Source organism: Rattus rattus, chromosome 6 (assembly GCF_011064425.1).
Source record: "Rattus rattus isolate New Zealand chromosome 6, Rrattus_CSIRO_v1, whole genome shotgun sequence".
Taxonomy (NCBI): domain Eukaryota; kingdom Metazoa; phylum Chordata; class Mammalia; order Rodentia; family Muridae; genus Rattus; species Rattus rattus.
The window spans coordinates 62,383,376-62,401,996 of NC_046159.1; the positions used below are offsets into that span (position 1 = coordinate 62,383,376).

Here is an 18,621-nt window from a genome sequence, read left to right on the forward strand (position 1 = left end):
AAAAAAAAAAAAAAAGTTACGTGTACTGTAGAAGGTAATGTGTTCATTAACTGCTCGTGAGCTCTTACTTATCTGGCTGAGGCCAAGCCTTCTCACAGCATAACATGGTACCTGAAAAGCAAGACCCGGCTACCTGGACAAAAAGCATGCAAGCGACTACATTTTTTAGGGGGTGTCAGGGAGTAATTTTTTGGATAGCAAGAACTAATTTGAAGGGATAAAATATTCCTTGCAGAGTTACTGTGGGATTTAGGACACACATGGAGATGCTGTAGATCACCGTGAAGTATTTACAGGGTACAGATAAGCTTATCTTGTGGCTCAGAATCTGGTAGAAATTATTTGTAAAGAAAATATTTTTAGCCTGGCGGTGATAGCACACACCTTTAGTCCCAGCCCTCGGGAGTTAGAAGCAGTTCCAGGATAGCCAAGGCTACACAGAGAAACCGTACCTCAAAACAAAAACGAAAAAAGAAGAAAATACATTTAGTTCTTAACTAAGCCCTGAGGAGTATAAGAGATGGAGACATGAGAAGTAGGGACCATGTTCCTCACTCGGTCCCATTAGATAATCTGACTCTGATAGAAAAGAACTTTCCAGGAGGGGTCGGGAGAGAGAAGGAGAAGGAGGAGAGAGAGAGAGAGAGAGAGAGAGAGAGAGAGAGAGAGAGAGAGAGAGAGAGTAGCAGCTTTGTAAAACTGAACAAGAAATGCTGAATGAGGCCCCAAGTTACAAAGTTTGACAGGACAGTAAAAACAGACTTATTCTCCCACATAGGCTAAGTCTGAAGTGTAACTATTGCCATGTTTGTGGTTGGAGAACAAGAAAGAGGCCACAGGGGAAGGAGCCCGAGTGTAGTTGATTCTGCGTAGCTCCTAAGAGGGAAAGCTAAAGTCAAATGTCACTGTCAGTCAGCATGATAGGTTAATGGTGTCTTAAAACTATGCAGTTTTGATAGGTAAAGAAAGGTAGACATTCTAAACTAAGCGTAAAGCACAGTGAAGAACCAGAACAATGGGGCTGGCAGTGTATGAAGGAGCTTACGTCCATGACTCACAACCCCAGGACTGGCATGGGAAAAGGAGAAAACTGACTTTCACAAGTTGTCATCTGATTTACACACACACACACACACACACACACACACACAGAGGGGGCGGGGGAGGGAGACAGACAATAAATAAGTAATTAAAATAATAAAATCTAATAAAATTATTTGAAGATATTTAGAACAATGAAAAGAAAAGGTGGTCTTAGGTTAACTAAACAAGGGCATGGAAACTGGCCAATTCTTCCAGGTCTGATTCAGTCCCCAGAGTAATGATTCTCAAAATTCTTAGCGTTAATTTCTTCTGTGCCTTTAAAATTGGGCTGGGGTTATAGCTTACTTAGTAGAGTATGAAGCACTAGGCTCAAAGCCCCAGGACTCCACAAGCAGAGTGTGGTGGCATAGGCTTGTACTCCTAGCACGTGGGCAGTGGAGGCAGGAGAATCAGAAACTCAAGGTCATCCTTGGCTACATAGTGAGTTCATAGCCAGCCTGTGCTTCATGAGACCCTGTCTAAAACAGGTAGATAATGTCTTTCAAATATTTATCACATTCAAATTTTTAAAAATTAAAATCCAAACGTTTAGTTTTGATTTGTCTAACAGAAACAGGTCTGTTACCTGTGCCGTGCACGGCCAGCTCCCTGACCCTAGTTGCCCTTGGGGGTTGGAGGTGTGGTAGCTAGGAGTGAACCCCTCCCCCACCCCCCAGCAAGCACCTCTAAATGCTGCTGCAAGCTCCTGTAATACCCCTCACCCACGCCCCATTGTTCCCAAGAAAGTGTATCTTTTAAACAGTAGTTCCCGATTGGCTGGCATTGTCTGTGCCAGCAATCATGGGTCTCTCAGGCAGTCCTCAATTAGGTCCTCCTGCAAAAGAGACCTTTGCAGCTGACATTTTATTAAAAAAACAACTATAACTTTGAAACCACACACAAAACTACATGAAGAGTAAATTTAAAATCACATACACACACACACACACACACACACACACACACACACACCCCTCTTCCTCATTATTAAGACTAGCTGGATTCTCTACCTAGTTTCTGTTGCAATATCATTCATCATACTGCCAGTAAAAAGCCTCACTACATACTTCGAAAAGGAGAGAGTGGAAAGGCTAATCATGCCTTTGTAATTTAAATTCATTTACCACTCAGACTCCAGGAAAGACCCTTGTGGAACCCCAGGATCCCCAGATCACGCGCCGGACATTGCTGCTAACAGGAATACCAAGGGGAAACCAGAATGTCCAGGCGTCCTGGTAATGCGATAGCTTAGTAATACTGTCCTACGTGCTCTCCTAAGCACTTACAATGTTCCTTCAGAAACGAGGAAGCCAAAGCCAGAGAAGTGACTTCCCAATTTTATACAGCAAGTCAGCAGCCTGACTCCAAAGGACCACTCTGCTTCCCTGCCACCCTAAGGGACAAAGGCCTGCAGTACAGGGAACAAAGGCCCAAGTCATCCTGTTGGCCCGCCCCTTCTCCACCCTCTCCCTGCCTTTTCAGAGGTCAATGCTCTTTTCTCTCCCTGCCTAGTTTGCGAACTCATGTTTCTTTTCACTATGGAGTAAGTCCTTGTCCACTGCCTGTTGTCCATTCTTCCCACCACTCCATAGAAACTGCTCTCTCCAGAGGCAACAGTGGCATTACAATGATGGGATTCAATGCTGCTTTTCAGTCCTCATCTTCCTTGCTTCTGGAGACAAGAGATATTGACTACCGTCATTTTATTAACAATTTAATTTAAAAAAATTCCACCAAAAAAAACAAAAAAGAAAAAAAAAAAAATAAAATTAAAAAAAAAAAAAAAAAATAAAAAAATAAAAAAATAAAAAAAAAAAAAACAAAAAAAAAAAACAAAAAAAAAAAAAAAAGGAAAGAAAAACTCCACCTATGCAGTATCTTTTCAGGAAAGCTTTTACTGGGGTGGTCTCTTTGGCCTCTCTGCCCATTTCTGTCCCTGGACCTTTCTTGCTTCTCATTCTGTGTCTTCTTCCATAATCACACTATTTCTATCCATGACTTTAATTATTGGGTACATACATACTATTGACATCAGAAAATGCTATTTATAGACCAACCAAGTTCTGTCATGTGCTCAGATGATGCCTAGTCATTTCCTTGGTACCCTAAAGATTGAATTATTTATCATCCAATTGGGTAGGAAAATATGAAAAGGATGACAAAGGAACCCGGAAATATCAGAGATAATCCATGACCTCTTCTTTCCATACTTTCTCTCTTTGGCTACACATGGACACAGATGGAATTATTATTCACGATGTTCATATTTGAAAAGACGTCTTTGCATGCTATTGTATCTAGACTATCATTTGCGTGCCTGTTACACACATGTATATACCACGTGTATATCCATGTGCCTGTATTTTTGTGTATGTGTACATACAGAGGCAAGAGGACAACTTCGGGTATATTCCTCAAACATTCTCCGCCTTCATTATTAAGACAGGTTCTCTTACTGAATCTGGAACTCACTGATTCAGCTAGGAACAAGAACTGTCTCCACCTCCCCAGTACTGGGTGGACAGGATGTACCTTCAGGCCTGGGTTTTTTTATGCTTTTTTTTTTTTTTTTTTTGTTTTGTTTTGTTTTTTTTTTGAGTTGGGCTTAAATTCAGGCCCTTATGCTGACACGGCAAGTACTTTACACAACTAAGCTAGTTTCTCATCCCCAGAAAGGACATTTTTTTTTTTTTTTGTTTGCAATTTTCTTTTGCTTTCCTTGGGGAGCATATATACAAGTGAAAGCCAGACTGTCAGGTGTCTTCTTTCTCTCTCTCTCTCTCTCTCTCTCTCTCTCTCTCTCTCTCTCTCTCTCTCCCCTCCCTCCTCTCCCCCTTCTCTCTCTTCCTTTCTCTCTCTTTTTGAGACAGGGTCTCTCTGTGTAGTTACATCTGCCCTGCAACTCACTATATGGACCAGGCTGGCCTTGAACTCACAGAGCTCCTCCTACCCCTGCTTCCCATGTGCTGGGATTAAAGGAGTTAATCACCACATTCGACTTCCACCACCTTTTGTGACAACCTCTCATTGAACATAGCATTCAGTCAGCGAGGCTGGTTGGCCAGTGCCCACCAGGATCCACTTGTCCCCACCCTTCGTGTGCTAAGATTATAGAAGTGAGTTGCAACCATTCCTGGCTTTTGTGCTGGGATCCAACTCGGGTCCAGCATTTTATTGACTGAGACAACTCTCCAGACCCAGGTGTAGGTCGATGTCTATATGTAGACATTATGAGGACTGGCACAAGTTAGGTTAAGGCCATGATGGGACAGCAAAAAATAAGGCAGGGACAAAGCTTTTGTAAGGCGGGAAGGGGAAGGAGAGAAGAATCAAGATGGAGATAGAGAAGGATGACCCAGATCTGGGTGGTCCTGAATTGCCACAATAGTTGGAATGGATTTCTGTAGGCAAATTTATTTTATCCAGATGAGTGGTTTGTATTCTTATCAATTGGTTGTGAGTTCATTGTGAGAATGTATTGTGGATTGAGAATTTAACATATAAATCTGATTGATAAATTACAGTTTGATGAGTCTTGATTTCACCGGGTAGTTGGGAGTTTAACTACCAGGGGGCAGTTCTTGGGAATGTGAGCAGAATTCGTGGCAGGGAGCTGTGATAGGCCAACCCATGCTGGACTTCTAGAGCCCTGATTTTACCGCGTAACTGGAACCGGAGAGTTCACAGCTAGCAGAGCGTCGCTGGGAGAGATACTAATCAGAGATAAATTATGGTTAGTTCCATTGGTGCCACGGGTGCCAGAACTAACACTAGAGACCAGCGTGGCAAGGTGCCATGCTGGAATGGCCCGCAGACCGCCTGGGTCAGAGAGTATTTGGGGGCAATGTGGAGCCACTGAGATAAATCAGCGATCATTCCTATGCCCCAACGAAGCCCGAACTAGTGAGAGAGTGATGGCCCAGATCAGATAGAGCCCACGGAGTGGTACACGTGGGAACTGGTCGCACCACTTTCTTACCACAACACCCAGGGAAGAACATTTCTTACCTTATGTGTAGTGCCTTCACACAATGTCCATGCAGAGAGCACTGTTAGTTCCTTGCCTGCTAGGCTGCCTTCATTCCGGCCTGTTTGAAAGAGGCAGCCCATTGGTTCTTGTGACCTCCCCTAGTTGGGTGGAGATTTGGCTAAAGCTGGATTACATTCTTAGCTCAGACACTCATCTCCCTTGGTTTCGATAAAGGAACTGGAAAACAGTATTGCGTTTGATATTTTCAAGGGGAGGAGGTAGATGTAGAATCTTGTTATGTAGTCCAGCCTGACTTTAAACTGACTAAGCCCCTGCCTGCCTCAGCCTTCCAAGGACTAGGATTACAAGCATGTACCACCCTACCCCATTTGTTAAATGCAGGTATAGATTGTTCCAAATCATTGTATAAGAACGATTGCTAACCATAGTTCATTCCATTCCTGTATGTGTGCTCTCTGTACCCCATGGAATTGGAAAGCCCCTGTGACTCAACTTACATTTTTAACCCTTCCCCATATTGTGTGCCCTTCAAGAACAAGATCCACGGCTCATTCACTCATGAGTCCCACAGCACAGGTTCAGCAGCATGGGAACGGCAATCATGAAGTAATTGTTGAAGGAAGCTGTTTTGTGACCAAACACACATCTACTACTCACCTCAGATAGGGAAGCCAGGACAGACCAAAGAACAGACACCATCAAAGTCCAATTTGGTGAACCAATGAGTTTTATTGTTATTTACAGGAACATGGGTAAGGGGTTACTTATAGTACCAGAAATGATGCAAAGACAGCTGCATCACCAAAGCATGGGTGACAGCTCACAAAGCTGAGAACCTGGAGCACACTGCACAGCCTGCAAGTCAACCCACTGAGAGCAGGCGACTTAACACATGGGAGGGTGTCCTCTCCAGGTGCCTCAGTTGGAGTCTTCTTTGCAGCTCAGCATCTCTTCATCTGAATAGGACTCTCAGTTGTTACTGCTTTCTCTGACAGGAAAGGGCCTAGTAAATCCGCTCAGTTTCAGGGACTTCCTGAAAGCTATTTTGAATTGTTTACCTTCCTGCTTAAGGATCTTCCCTACTGGGATGGAATGTTTCAATCTCCAAACTGGTATACAATAAAATAATTGAATGGCTAGGGCAGATTGACTCAGGTCTGAGCCCTTGGAGACCCACAAACCAGGGTTCTTATTTCTCTTTTACACTTAACTTTTCCCTGTCCTATATAGTTAAGACTAATAGTTATGTTATTTACTGGGAAAATAACAAATTAGAGTCCCTGCCAATCCTGTTTCTCCAGACACTGAAATCATAGTTCTATCTCTTCCTCCCAACCTCTCTCCCTCTCTCCCTCACAAAGAATCTAGTGGTATCTCAGTCCACAAGACGAGGTGTTTCAGCTGGCCTTCTGTATAAGGTGGAATCTCAAAGGACCAGGTTCCAACAGATGTGTTGGCAAGTAAGTGCAAGCAGGGAAAGAAGAAGAAAGCCTTCCTTCTTCCAATGTCCTTATGTAGGCCTCCAACAGAGGTGTGGCCCAGATTAAAAGTGTGTACTCCCATTCCTGGATTTTGAACTTACTCTGTCCAAGGCTGGCCTTGAACTCAGAAATCTGCTTGTCTCAATCTCCTGGGATTAAAGGCATGTACCACCTTACACGGGCCTAAGTTTTTTTATTGCCGCTACACCTCAAGATCCGGATCAAAAGCATGTGTCATCGAGTGTCCAGATCTGCATCAGAAGCCTGCATTTTTCCAGGCTCAAGATCTGGAGCACAGGTGAGTCCTCCATTTCTGGATTCTCCAGTTCATTGCAGATGTAGTCAAGTTGACAACCAGGAATAACCACCACAGGGATATCTTGTCAGTCTTCCCTTCCTGTCACACTCATTACTTTCTCCTTGAATGAACAGCTCCCCACTGTGGCTTGCCTCACCCTGAGCTCAGAATCAGTGGAACCCACCATGCTGAACTGAAGTCTCTGAAATTATAAACCAAAACATGTCTTTCCTTTAAGTTCTTTTGCCAGGTAGTTTGCCAAGGCATGAAAAGCAAGCAACTCAGCCTCTTCGTGCACCTTTATCATCTACACATCAAGCCTTCCTCTCCAGAAGTCACCACCATTTGACTTCAGACCTGGTCTCTCAGTCACCTCGGTTTAGAAGATGACATCGTTTGTCCATCTGAATTCTGCCCACCACTCACGGTGGTGATGAGAAGAGCATCTCGTCCAAAGGCTCACACAGTGCCTCCCACTGATGCCGTGCCTCTCGGAGTCCTCATTGTGTGGCTTGTGCTCCACAGGCCTCTTTAATCTGAGCACTCGCACAAGCCCTTGGATGCTGCAGCAGTGAGACCTCAGCAGCTCATTCCAAGCCGCCTGATGAGCTTGTGGATCAGAGCTGAAAGAATGTTAAACACAAGTATTGCTCAGTTTGGTTTTCTTCCTTCCTAAAAACTGATAGCATTCTGTTCCCACAATAATCTAGCTTTTATCAGCTTTTGACTCAACTCTGTCATCACTTGAGGCTCTGTTCCTACTCCTTTTTTTTTTTTTTTTTTTTTTTTTTTTTTTGGAGCTGGGGACTGAACCCAGGGCCTTGCGCTTGCTCTACCACTGAGCTAAATCCCCAACCCCATGTTCCTACTTCTTAAGCTTTCTGAATGAACTTTGTTTTCTCAGCTCGATCATCAAGTGTTTAAAGACTATACATGGTGTTAACTACTCTGGTACTTCAGGACCTGTATCAGCCCTGTTAGGTTAGGGCAGAATACAATAGCAAACCACACCGGCATCTTATCCCAGAAACCTAAATGCAAGAGGTTGTTACCATCTGTACATCCATATGACGTATAGGGACACTCGTTTACTCAGGACATCCAGACTCTTGGAGACTCTGCATCAACGCCTGCTAGAAATGGCTGTGTTAGATATATGCTGGCCATGATGGCTCATCCCCATAGTCCAAACACAAGAGAGACAACAGGTGGGGTTGCAACAAGTTTTAGGCCAACCTGGTCTAAATAGTGCTTTCCAGTCTAGCCAAGGCTACAAAGTAAGGTCCTGTGTCAAGAAATTAATTAATTATTAGGTAATTAATTAAACACCTCCACAGAAAGAATATAAATTTCTAATTACATTTTATGTCTAGGCTTAACTTCAAGGAAGTAGGAACTACTGTTAAGTACAAAGTGGGCCTCCAAAATGGCAGTGTTACTGACAATGTCCTAAATGACAAACTAGGCTCAGTTCAGGCTAGACTCTGAATAAAGAGAAAGATTGCTATCTAAACTAAGCATTCGTCAGGAGCCTTGTGAAGTGAGTTTCTGTTTGTTAGGAAAACTGTTACTTTCCTTAGCTGCCCCCTACAGCCAACTGCTTCCAGCAAGGGCATCTAATTCCTGATTGACTCAAGCCAGTAACAAAGTCCCAGGCTATTCCAGCACACATGCACGCACGAGCACACACACACACGCACACACACACAGAGGGACACACACACACACACACACACACACACAGAGGGACACACACACACACACACACACACACACACTGACCCTACCTGCTCTCCTTAAAATTAGCAAGGCTCTCCCATTTCCACTGTTTTTTTCTGTCTCATGAAAGAATTTGGCAATTTGGTTCCTCAATAAACCTTTCTTTCTACCCACAGAGTAGTTTAGTCCAGTGGTTTCACTGCACCCTTGCTTACAAAACCACTTACTAGGAATAGGAAAACCACTGGGGGGGTTGTCTGAATGACAGGCACAATAAGGCATGACTCATGTGACCCACATCAAGGTCCTTTCCAGTGTCCTGGTCCTCTCTGCCACTCCCTCCATGTTCTTAGAAGGTGTTCTAGTTGGTTTTCTGTTGCTCTGATGAAACACTCTGACCAAAAGCAATTTAGGGAAGAATAGGATTTATTTGGTTTACACTTTCACAATCTATCATCTGGAGAAGTCAGGGCATGAGCCGAAGCAGCAACCACAGGGAAATGTTGCTTGCTGGCATTATTCTCAAGGCTCATGATCGTCTTTACAATAGCTTTGGGGGTGTCAGTTTTTGAGACAAGGTGTCTCTGGCTGTCCTAGAACTCACTCTGCAGACCAGGCTGGCTGTCTCAAACTCACAGAGATTCCCCTGCCTCTTCTTTTTGTGAATTGGGACTAAGGGTATGAACCACCACTGACCCGATTTAGCTAGCTTTCTTTTCTTTTCTTTTTTTTTTTTTTTCTTCTTTTTTCTTTTTTTCGGAGCTGGGGACTGAACCCAGGGCCTTGCGCTCGCTAGGCAAGCGCTCTACCGCTGAGCTAAATCCCCAACCCCTTTAGCTAGCTTTCTTATACAGCCTAGGACCACCACTTGCACAGGGAAGAGTGCTGCCCCACAGTGGATTGGGTATCTATCAATAATCTCGCACATCTATCAATAATCAAGAGTCCCTTATAGACATACCTGTAGGCCAACTAGATTCAGGCAATTTCTCAACCAAGGCTTTCTTCCCAGATGACTCTGGGCTATGTCAAGTTGACAGTTAAAGTTAAGTAGGACAAAAGGAGATTTCATTCTCCACATCTGTGTGTACATTTCACATTGTCTCAGCACCCTGGCTGCTGTTCTTCCCCTTGAGTAACTCTCTGTGTATGATCTCTTTTCTAGCCTTTGGTGATGATCTCAGCCCTCTGGTCCCAGGTCACAGAAACTTGAGAGAAAAGTATTTTTTCTTATAGGCCACGCCTGGAGCCCTTCAAAGCAAAATTAAGTCTTTTATAACCACACTGTAATGGAAGATACCTAGAGACTCAGAGTCCCCGACTTGTAAGTAGAGGACAGATTCCAGGGCTGTGTCCAAGAGTGGGTGCTAAGGCTGGAGTGATCCTGCCAAACCTATCTATCATGGTAAGTAATGAGATCTCAAAACAAGGTCAGGGAGCCGGAAACATGAGAGTGAATACTGGCAGGGAAGGCTCTGCAGATAGAAACTCTGTAACCATCCCCCAGAGTCAACCTTGGGATTTTCTATGGAACTGTGTATTAGGCCAAAGTAATACCTAAGAATCATTTTTAAAATCAGTTGGCTTTAAATAGTGAAAAATCTTCTCCATTGAGGCAACTTTTTCAACATTTTTTAGCTGCTTCTTTTGATGATAGATAGGTAGGTAAAGAGATAGATATAAGTAGATAGATGATAGATATTAGGTAGAGGATAGGTAGATTATAAATAGATGTTAGTTAAACATAATAGATATGTAATATATAAATATATAGAGGATAGATACATAAATGATTAGTAGATCAATAGATGATTGATTGGTTGACAGATGATTAACAGGTAGATTATAGGTAGATGATAAATGATAAGTACATAGATAATGATAATAGACATAGATGATAGATACATAGATATCTTCACATATTCATAACATGCTTATATATTTATTGTTGCAGTTGGCTTGGTTTTAAGGTACCTAATTTATCTCTTGCCTTTCTGCAATGAACTATGGAAAATCAGCTCTGACGGCTCTCACCACACACTCACCTCCTCTCTATCTCTCCATGTGGGTACTCCTAAGTTTTGTTGTGTTCAATATGGACAAGATCACAAGATGTAAACATTGCTACAGAGCACAACGATGAAGAACTCTGGACCTAGATGTTTCCTGTCGCCTTTTGAAGGATTCCCATGCAGAGATGCCACATACTGGTCATGAGAAACCATGCGGGCTTAACATCCAAGGTAGGGCACGCTGAGCTGGAGAGATGATCCTGAGTTGCTGAGGAGAGGGGTCAGCAGCATCACAAGACTCCTTTCCAGAGGAAGGAAGAAGAACCAGTCAGAGCTAGGAAGACAGGACAGATATCAGAAGGAGATAAATCACTGCATTTCTGACCTTGAAGATGGGGGAAGAGGGTACAACCCAAGGACTACGAGCTCAGCCCTAGAGCAGCAGTTCTCAATCTGTGGGTCATGACTCCTTTGGGGGCCAAACAACCCTTTCATAGAGGTAGTCTAAGACCACGGGAAATCACAGATATTTACATTATGATTCATAACAGTAGCAAAATGAAGTTATGAAATAGCAAGGAGAATAACTTTATGGTTGGGGGTCACCACAGCATGAGGAACTGTATTAAGGGGTCACAGCACTGGGAAGGTTAAGAACTGCTACTCTGGGGGTTGGGGATTTAGCTCAGTGGTAGAGCACTTGCCTAGCAAGCACAAGGCCCTGGGTTCGGTCCCCAGCTCCGGAAAAAAAAAAAAAAAAAGAACTGCTACTCTGCTTTAGAGGGCAGATGAACTGAGTTCTCCCTGAGAGCCTCTAGAAGGTGCTCAAACCTGCCAGTGCCTTCACTTCAGCACTTGGAACATTCCAGAAGTGGGAGAAGTAGCTCAGTGGTGAGTGCCTGCCCAGCATGTATGTTTGAGTCCCGACACTAAACTAAACAACTCCAAAATTGTATCGTGGCTTTCTGCCTCTTAAACCTGTACATGTGTGTTTTTAAAAGTAATTCAGCTCTCTTACTTCTCTCTTGCTCTTTGTTCTTCTCTGTTCTTGCTCCTTTCCCCTTCCCAGCACGTGCCCATAGCTGGCCACCTTTCCTCTCCTCTCCTCTTCTTCCCTCACTAAACCTCTCCATGTGGAAAAAATAAATAAAAGTAATTTGGTGGAGTAAAAAGAAATTGGTACACTGTGGGCTCTCTGGCAGGTGTATACCTTCAGCCTCTGTGCTAAAGATTCCTTTCTTGCAAAATAAATTGATACGAGCAATAAATGAATTCAACGTTTAGAACCGAGGACAGGCGAGGGGCATGGGCCTGTAGTTTCAGCACTCAGGCAGAGCAGGAAGATAGGAATGAATTGAAGGTCAACCTTATCTATGTAATGAGTTGCAGACCAGCCAGCGCTACATAGAGAGAACCTCCTCTCTGAGAGATAAAGCAAGATCCTTCAAGGCCCTTGAGAGATTGCTCAGTGGCTAGGAGGACTGGCTGCTGTTGTAGAGGACCTGGGTTTGATTCCACAAACCTGTATGGCAGCTCACAGTCTATTATAACTCCAATTCTAGGACACGCATTACACATACATGCATGCACAACTCAATCATACACATGAAGTAAAAAAAGTTAAATATTTTTAAAAGAAAGGTAGTTTCTATCCCGATTCTTCCCAATGTCACACATCACACTACAGAGAATTAAAAATAAATTTAAAAAATAAAGGGCCCATGACAGGTAAATCCCCAAGACCCAATTTGTCTGTGAATGTCTTTATCCCACTCTCATGCTGCCTAGAATTAGATTTGTAGCTCAGAAGAATCAACCCTCAGAGTTTTAAAAGTATTCCCTCACTAGTTTCTATCTTCTTGTTTTGGCTTTAAAAAGCGTGGTATGGCTATGTTCTGGTTCCTGGTTTATTTTATTTTTATTGATATTTTTAAAAAGAGAGTCTTGCTGTATAGCCCTGGCTAGCTTGGGACTTAGTAAGTAACGACACTTGCCACTGCTGTGGAATGCTGAGGTTACAAGCATGTGCTGCAGTGCCCAGCCTGGTTTATTTTTGTATGTATGTATTTGTGTGGGTGTGTGCACATGTATTCAGGTATGCATCACATGTGGAGGCTGTAGATTGGTATCAGGTGTTTTTCTCCGTCTCTCTCCAATGTTTTTTTGGGTTTTGTTTTGTTTTGTTTTGAGATAGTGCCTCTAACCAAATCTGGAGTTTACTGGTTCAGCTAGACTGACTGGCCAGCCAGTCAGCTCCAGGGTTTCTCCTATCCCTCCCTCCCAAGGGCTGGGATTAGAGATACACACTGCCATGCCTGGTTTTTTTACACAGGCTCTAGGGATCTGAACTCAGGTGTAGCAAGCACTTTATGGGAGGAACCATTTTCCCAGCCTACCTGGTTCATCTTTATGTGACTATTTCCTCTCTGGATGTTTATTAAATCTTTGTCTCCTGCTTTACAGAGCTTTGACTTGAGGTGGAGCAGTGAAGACTCTGACCCTTCTTGCTCCCAAACGAACCAGAAGTGCTCCCTGGAGTGGCCTAATCCTCCCTCCTTTAGAGATTGCAAGCCCCAACATAGCAGTGAAAATCCTTGCCAAGTTTCCAGATGAGCACAATTGAACCTGAAGGCAGTCCCACAGTCTGTCTCCTTGGGCACTGGTCATCTGCCTGGGAGCCTTAGACACAGGAGCTGTCACGGGGTTTATAGTACATGTCTCCATGCCTCCTGCTTTGTGTGTAATTTCATCAGTATGGTATCTGAGTCCACTGCTCCTCTGTGGGGACACAGAGTGCCTCCAGCTGCATGATCTGTCTCAGCCTGGCTGGTCCCTAAGTGGGGATTTTACAGCACTCATTCTGTTGCTGTGAAGATGTAATGAGATTATCCAAATTTTGTGCTCAAAGTCATAGTTGGCTTATAGTTAAAACTGGTCCGGTATTGATCATTACTAATACAGGCCTTCTCCACTCAAAATGTGTTGTTTTTGTTGTTTTTTTGTTTTGTTTGTTTTACTTTGGGAGACGCAGTCTCACTAGGTAGCCTACGATGGGCTTGAACTCAGGAGCCTCCTTTCTCCCGAGTGATGGACTTGTAGTCATGCGCCACCACACTGGGCTTCGTGTTGGGTTCATTTTAATAAGAGACTCGGGTTGTTTCAGCTACACTACAAGATCTGCCTTCATTATCACTTTACCCTCCCCATTGGAAACTACTTTCTCCTGGAACATTTTTCATAATGCCTCTCATGTCTTCTGTGTATGTTTCTCTTTTTATTTCACTCCATGAGACCTTTAATCAACTCTTTTCCAGCTCTACATCCATTTCCCTCGTTTTAGTTAACCATTTGTTCATAAATATTCCATTTTCTAGATTTTCTTGCAGCTAGATTTGCCATGTAACCTAAGTTCTGAGTGGCCAATGAAAATGCAAATGCTGGGTGAAACATAGCTCTTGAAGTCACACACACACACACACACACACACACACACACACTTTTTTTTTTTTTTTGAGACAGGACTTTACCTGGCTTTGAACTCACTCACTATTCAGCCTAGGATGACTTCAAAGTTCTGACCTCATCTTTACCTCACAACTGAGGATGTGCAGATTACACGTCTGGTCTATGTAGGTCTAGAGGTTAGTCAAGCACTCTATTGACTAGGCTGCACTCCCTGTCTCTCAAAGTACAAAGCCAGGAGTTGTGGTATACAACCTTAATGCCAGCACTTGGGAGGCAGAGACAGGTGGATCTCTGTCAGTTCTGGGCCAGCCTGGTCTACATAGCAGTTCCAGATTAAGGCTACCTAGTAAGAGGAGGCATAGGTTTCTTGTCCCTGCCGATGTGTAGAATGAGGGAGTCTGCTCTCCTCCTTTCAACTGTTAGGGTAAAATAATGCTTCAGATTCTGAGGAAGTTTTTAATTTTCTAGAACTGTTTGGTATTTTCTGAATATTTCTCATTTGAGAGCTTCATTTGTTGTATAAAGTTTTGTCTCATCTTTTCATTGTTTCTTTTGGAGCCAGTACCTCATCTTGCTGTACAAACCAGGCTGGCTTTGAACTTGTGATCCTCCTATCACAAGCTTTTCAGTGCTGGGTTTACAGGTGTGACCCACCATGGCTAGGCTGTCACCATTTGTCTCTGTCTCCACAGAGCTCATTTTTGTCTGTTTATCTGTGCTTACCTTGTCTTTCTGGTGATTGGCTTTCCTCAATTATCTGTCTGTCTTTAACTGTGTATATTAAAAGATGAGGTACTTAAGGCTGTGGCATGGTTCGTTAGGAGAGCACCTTCTTAGCATGCATGAAACTGGGTTTAATCTCTAACGCTGAAAACAAACAAACAAACAAACAAACAAACAAAGCAGGCATGATAAAAGGAAGTCTCCATAAAGGGGATTGCTAACCCACTGATCTCTCTGTGGGGAGTAAGGTAGCAGCACCCTTACATTTACTGGAAATCTCCAAATACCCGATTTCCAGCTCTCTTATGTTGGTTAGTCAGTCCCTCTGTAGGAAGACTCTGGGGGTAGAATCACGACTGCTTAGACTTGTCAGTGGACCAGTGACTTGTAGAACATCAAAAAGAAGTGTGATATGGGTTAGAGAGATGGCTTAGTGGCTAAGAATGCTTGCTGCTCTTACAGAGGTCCCAGGTTTGTTTCTAACACACACACACACACACACACACACACACACACGAACACACACACGCACATGCACACCATGTGGCTCACAGTCGAGTGTAACTCTAGTTTTATGGAATGATGCCTTTTTTTTGGCCCTAAGGACACCTGCATGCATGTGGAGCACATGGATATGTTCAGTTCATTCCCTAAACACGTATAATTTTAAAATAAACCTTTATTTTTCAAGTGTATTTAAAAATCCCTCCAGGATTGGCAACCTGAGTGGTAGTCGTCCTTCTGTTTTGAACATGCATAAGTAGAAGAAAAAAGTCAATGGCCTCTCCCTGGGACCACACAGCAGAGTCACACACCCTTAAAGACGTACTGCAAGGCTCCGTGGTGGCTGCGCTGCTCCCAGTGGGCCTCTGTTCGTATCAATTCACCTCTTGAGTGGCTTTGATTTTTCTTCCAGTAACCGTGCTGGGTCGTGCCTGCCCCTCTCCCTCCATAAGTGTGGACGTGTGCTCTCATGCTCGTGTGTTCCTATAATCCAGAGAGATTCTGGATTCTCCATGATAATTTGAGTCTTCATCTGGCTCAGCTGTACCACTGATACACTGTCCCCAAAAACTCCGATTCATCCTGTCACAGACACTTGCCACATCAATGCTCTCTGTGCCACTAGTCACCTTAGCTAAGCTGTGCAAACAGTCTAGATGCCCATTGACAGAGAAATGGATAAAGCAAATGCGATATTTATACACAGTGGACCCCACTCCCCCACCCCCCCACCCCCGCTGTGAAAGAGAATGAAATTGTTTCATTTGTAAGAAAGTGGGTGGAATGGGAGATCATCATATTAAACAAATAAGGTCAATCGCAGGAAGGCAAATTTCATATACTCTCTCTAATATGTGGTTCCTAGATTTTTATATAAACACATAAAATCATGTAGGTATGTATGCCACGAAAGTAGATGCAAAGCTGCCCTAGAGGACACAGGGGACGATCTAGAGAGAGGATTGGCCAAGAAGAAGGCCGGGGGAGGGGGACTAGGGACTATGCCAAACACACAGTACATGCTTGTATGACAATATCTCATGTAATACAGTATTATGTACAATGAATATACATATATATGTATGTATATTACATATATGTATGTAATACAGAAGAAAAGCTTGTCTCCACAGCAGGCTTCCCATGCCCCTGACGGCTTCTTCCTGGGGTGCTTGTAGGTACTGCTAAGAAAGGAGGGCTTAAGCGATCTGAGACTCCTTGGGTCCTCACAATCAGAAATACTTCTTAAACATTAAAAGAATTGTGAGTTTGAGGACAACCTGGGGGTGTGTAGTTAGACTCTGTCTCAAAAGCTGAAAAAAAGGAAAAAAGGGAGTGAAGGAAAGAAGAACGGAAGGGAAGATCAGGGCACAGTGGCACACACCTTAAATTCTAGCACTCACGAGGCAGAGGCAGGCGGATCTCTGAGTTCAAGGTTAACCTGGCTTACAGAATGAATGCCAGGACAGCTGGGGCTTCAGGAAGAAATCTTCTTTTGAAAAACAAAAGGAAACGAAATGAATTTTTTTTTTTTTTTTTTTTTTTTTTTTTTTTCCGAGCTGGGGACCGAACCCAGGGCCTTGCGCTTGCTAGGCAAGTGCTCTACCACTGAGCTAAATCCCCAACCCCTATGAAATGAATTTCTATGAGTCGGAAAAACCTGATTCCGAAGCCAGCAAAGGATTTAAATGAGAATGTCCATCGTGGGTCTGAGCAATGCATCCAGCCCCTGGTATTACATCTTAAAGGGAGTGGCCTACTGATACGTGAACTGGGAAGGCTCTGAACTACAAAAAGAACAAAAGGACAAACCCAGTGCGATTTCAATAATAGGAGATTCTCCCGTAGTGCTTGCGTTTACAGAAATGAAAAGTAGAATTGAAACAACAAGCATAAGGGGTTGGGGATTTGCTCAGTGGTAGAGCGCTTGCCTAGAAGCGCAAGGTCCTGGGTTCAATCTCCCAGCCCCAAAAAAAAAAAAAAAAAAAAAAAAAAAAAAAGAGAAACAAAAAAAAAAAGAAACAACAAGCATAAAGCTGGCTCAGTAACCTGAGACCTAGGGCTTTGCACACACCCCTCTTCTAACAATGCACCTAGAAACACAGCCTCTTCAGCTGCGTCAATCTGCAGGCACTCTTACTCAAACAATGAAAGATGTCTTGAGGAAGCCACTCCTCCCTAGCAGCTCTTGAAAGCTCCCTCCTTTGATGTCAGTTTCCTTCCCAGCATATTGAAATATGTAGTACAGGAGACAGGGGCTAATCCAGCCTGAATTACTTTGGGGTAAATTTTAAATAAGGCAAACTATATTGTGAGTGAACTTTGAAGAGAAAACCCCTTGTGATGACTGTTCTCTGACTGTCCTGGAACTCACTCTGTACACCAGGCTGGCCTTAGAGATCTGCCTGCCTCTGCCTCCCAAGTGCTGGGATTAAAGCCATGTGCCATCACAGCCTCGGTATGAGGGATTTTCTTAATCAGATTATCTGAATCAGAAAGACTCACCCTAAATCTGGGCCATACATTCTAGTGGCAGCCCAGATAAAAGGACAGGGAATAAGACAGCTCCCTTTTGCCTGCTTGCCCTCACTCTTACTGACAGTATCTATCCTGGTGATTCAGCACTCCTTCATCAGTATCAGAACCAGCATCTTTAGGATTCCAGTACGGAATGATGACCAGCAGCTCTCCAGGAATCCTCTCGGACTCTAGCACCAGATTTGGACTCATGAGGCATCCAGCCTTGTGGATTGAACAACTCACCGGTTCTTGGCCTCTCCAGTGTAAGACAGTCATTGTTGGACTACCTGGGCCACATCCTATAAACCAGTCTAATAAATATCATCAGCAGCTTCTTCTTCTTCTTCTTCTTCTTCTTCTTCTTCTTCTTCTTCTTCTTCTTCTTCTTCTTCTTCTTCTTCTCCTTCTCCTCCTCCTTCTCTCTCTCTCTCTCTCTCTCTCTCTCTCTCTCTCTCTCTGTTTCTATCTCTGTTCTGTTCCTTTAGAGAATTCTAATATACACCTATTTACCTTCTTATGCTTATGCATAGCTAGGCATGCGATGAAAATGAGATGCATCGTGGGAAAGAACGTACGCAGTAAGCAAATGCATATATAATCCAAACAGAGACCTTCACATTTTATACTCTTTTTTTTTTGGTTCTTTTTTTTTTTTGGAGCTGGGGACCAAACCCAGGGCCTTGCGCTTCCTAGACAAGCGCTCTACCACTGAGCTAAATCCCCAACCCCCACATTTTATACTCTTGAGTAACCAGTTCTTTCTCTTTTAGACCCCATAAAGGAAGGCTGGGGACAATAGCCCCATCTTGTGTACCCTAACTCAAG

At 43.5% G+C, this 18,621-nt stretch overlaps 1 protein-coding gene across 1 annotated transcript in view; it reads left to right on the forward strand.

The window, feature by feature from the left end:
* Positions 1-17,950: 17,950 nt before the first annotated feature.
* The window catches only part of Paip2b (poly(A) binding protein interacting protein 2B), a 36,706-nt gene continuing 36,035 nt past the window's right edge, over positions 17,951-18,621 (forward strand). The window contains exon 1 of the mRNA XM_032907230.1: positions 17,951-18,059. Within this exon, the coding sequence (XP_032763121.1) occupies positions 17,951-18,059 (109 nt within the window). The remainder of the gene's footprint in view (positions 18,060-18,621) is intronic.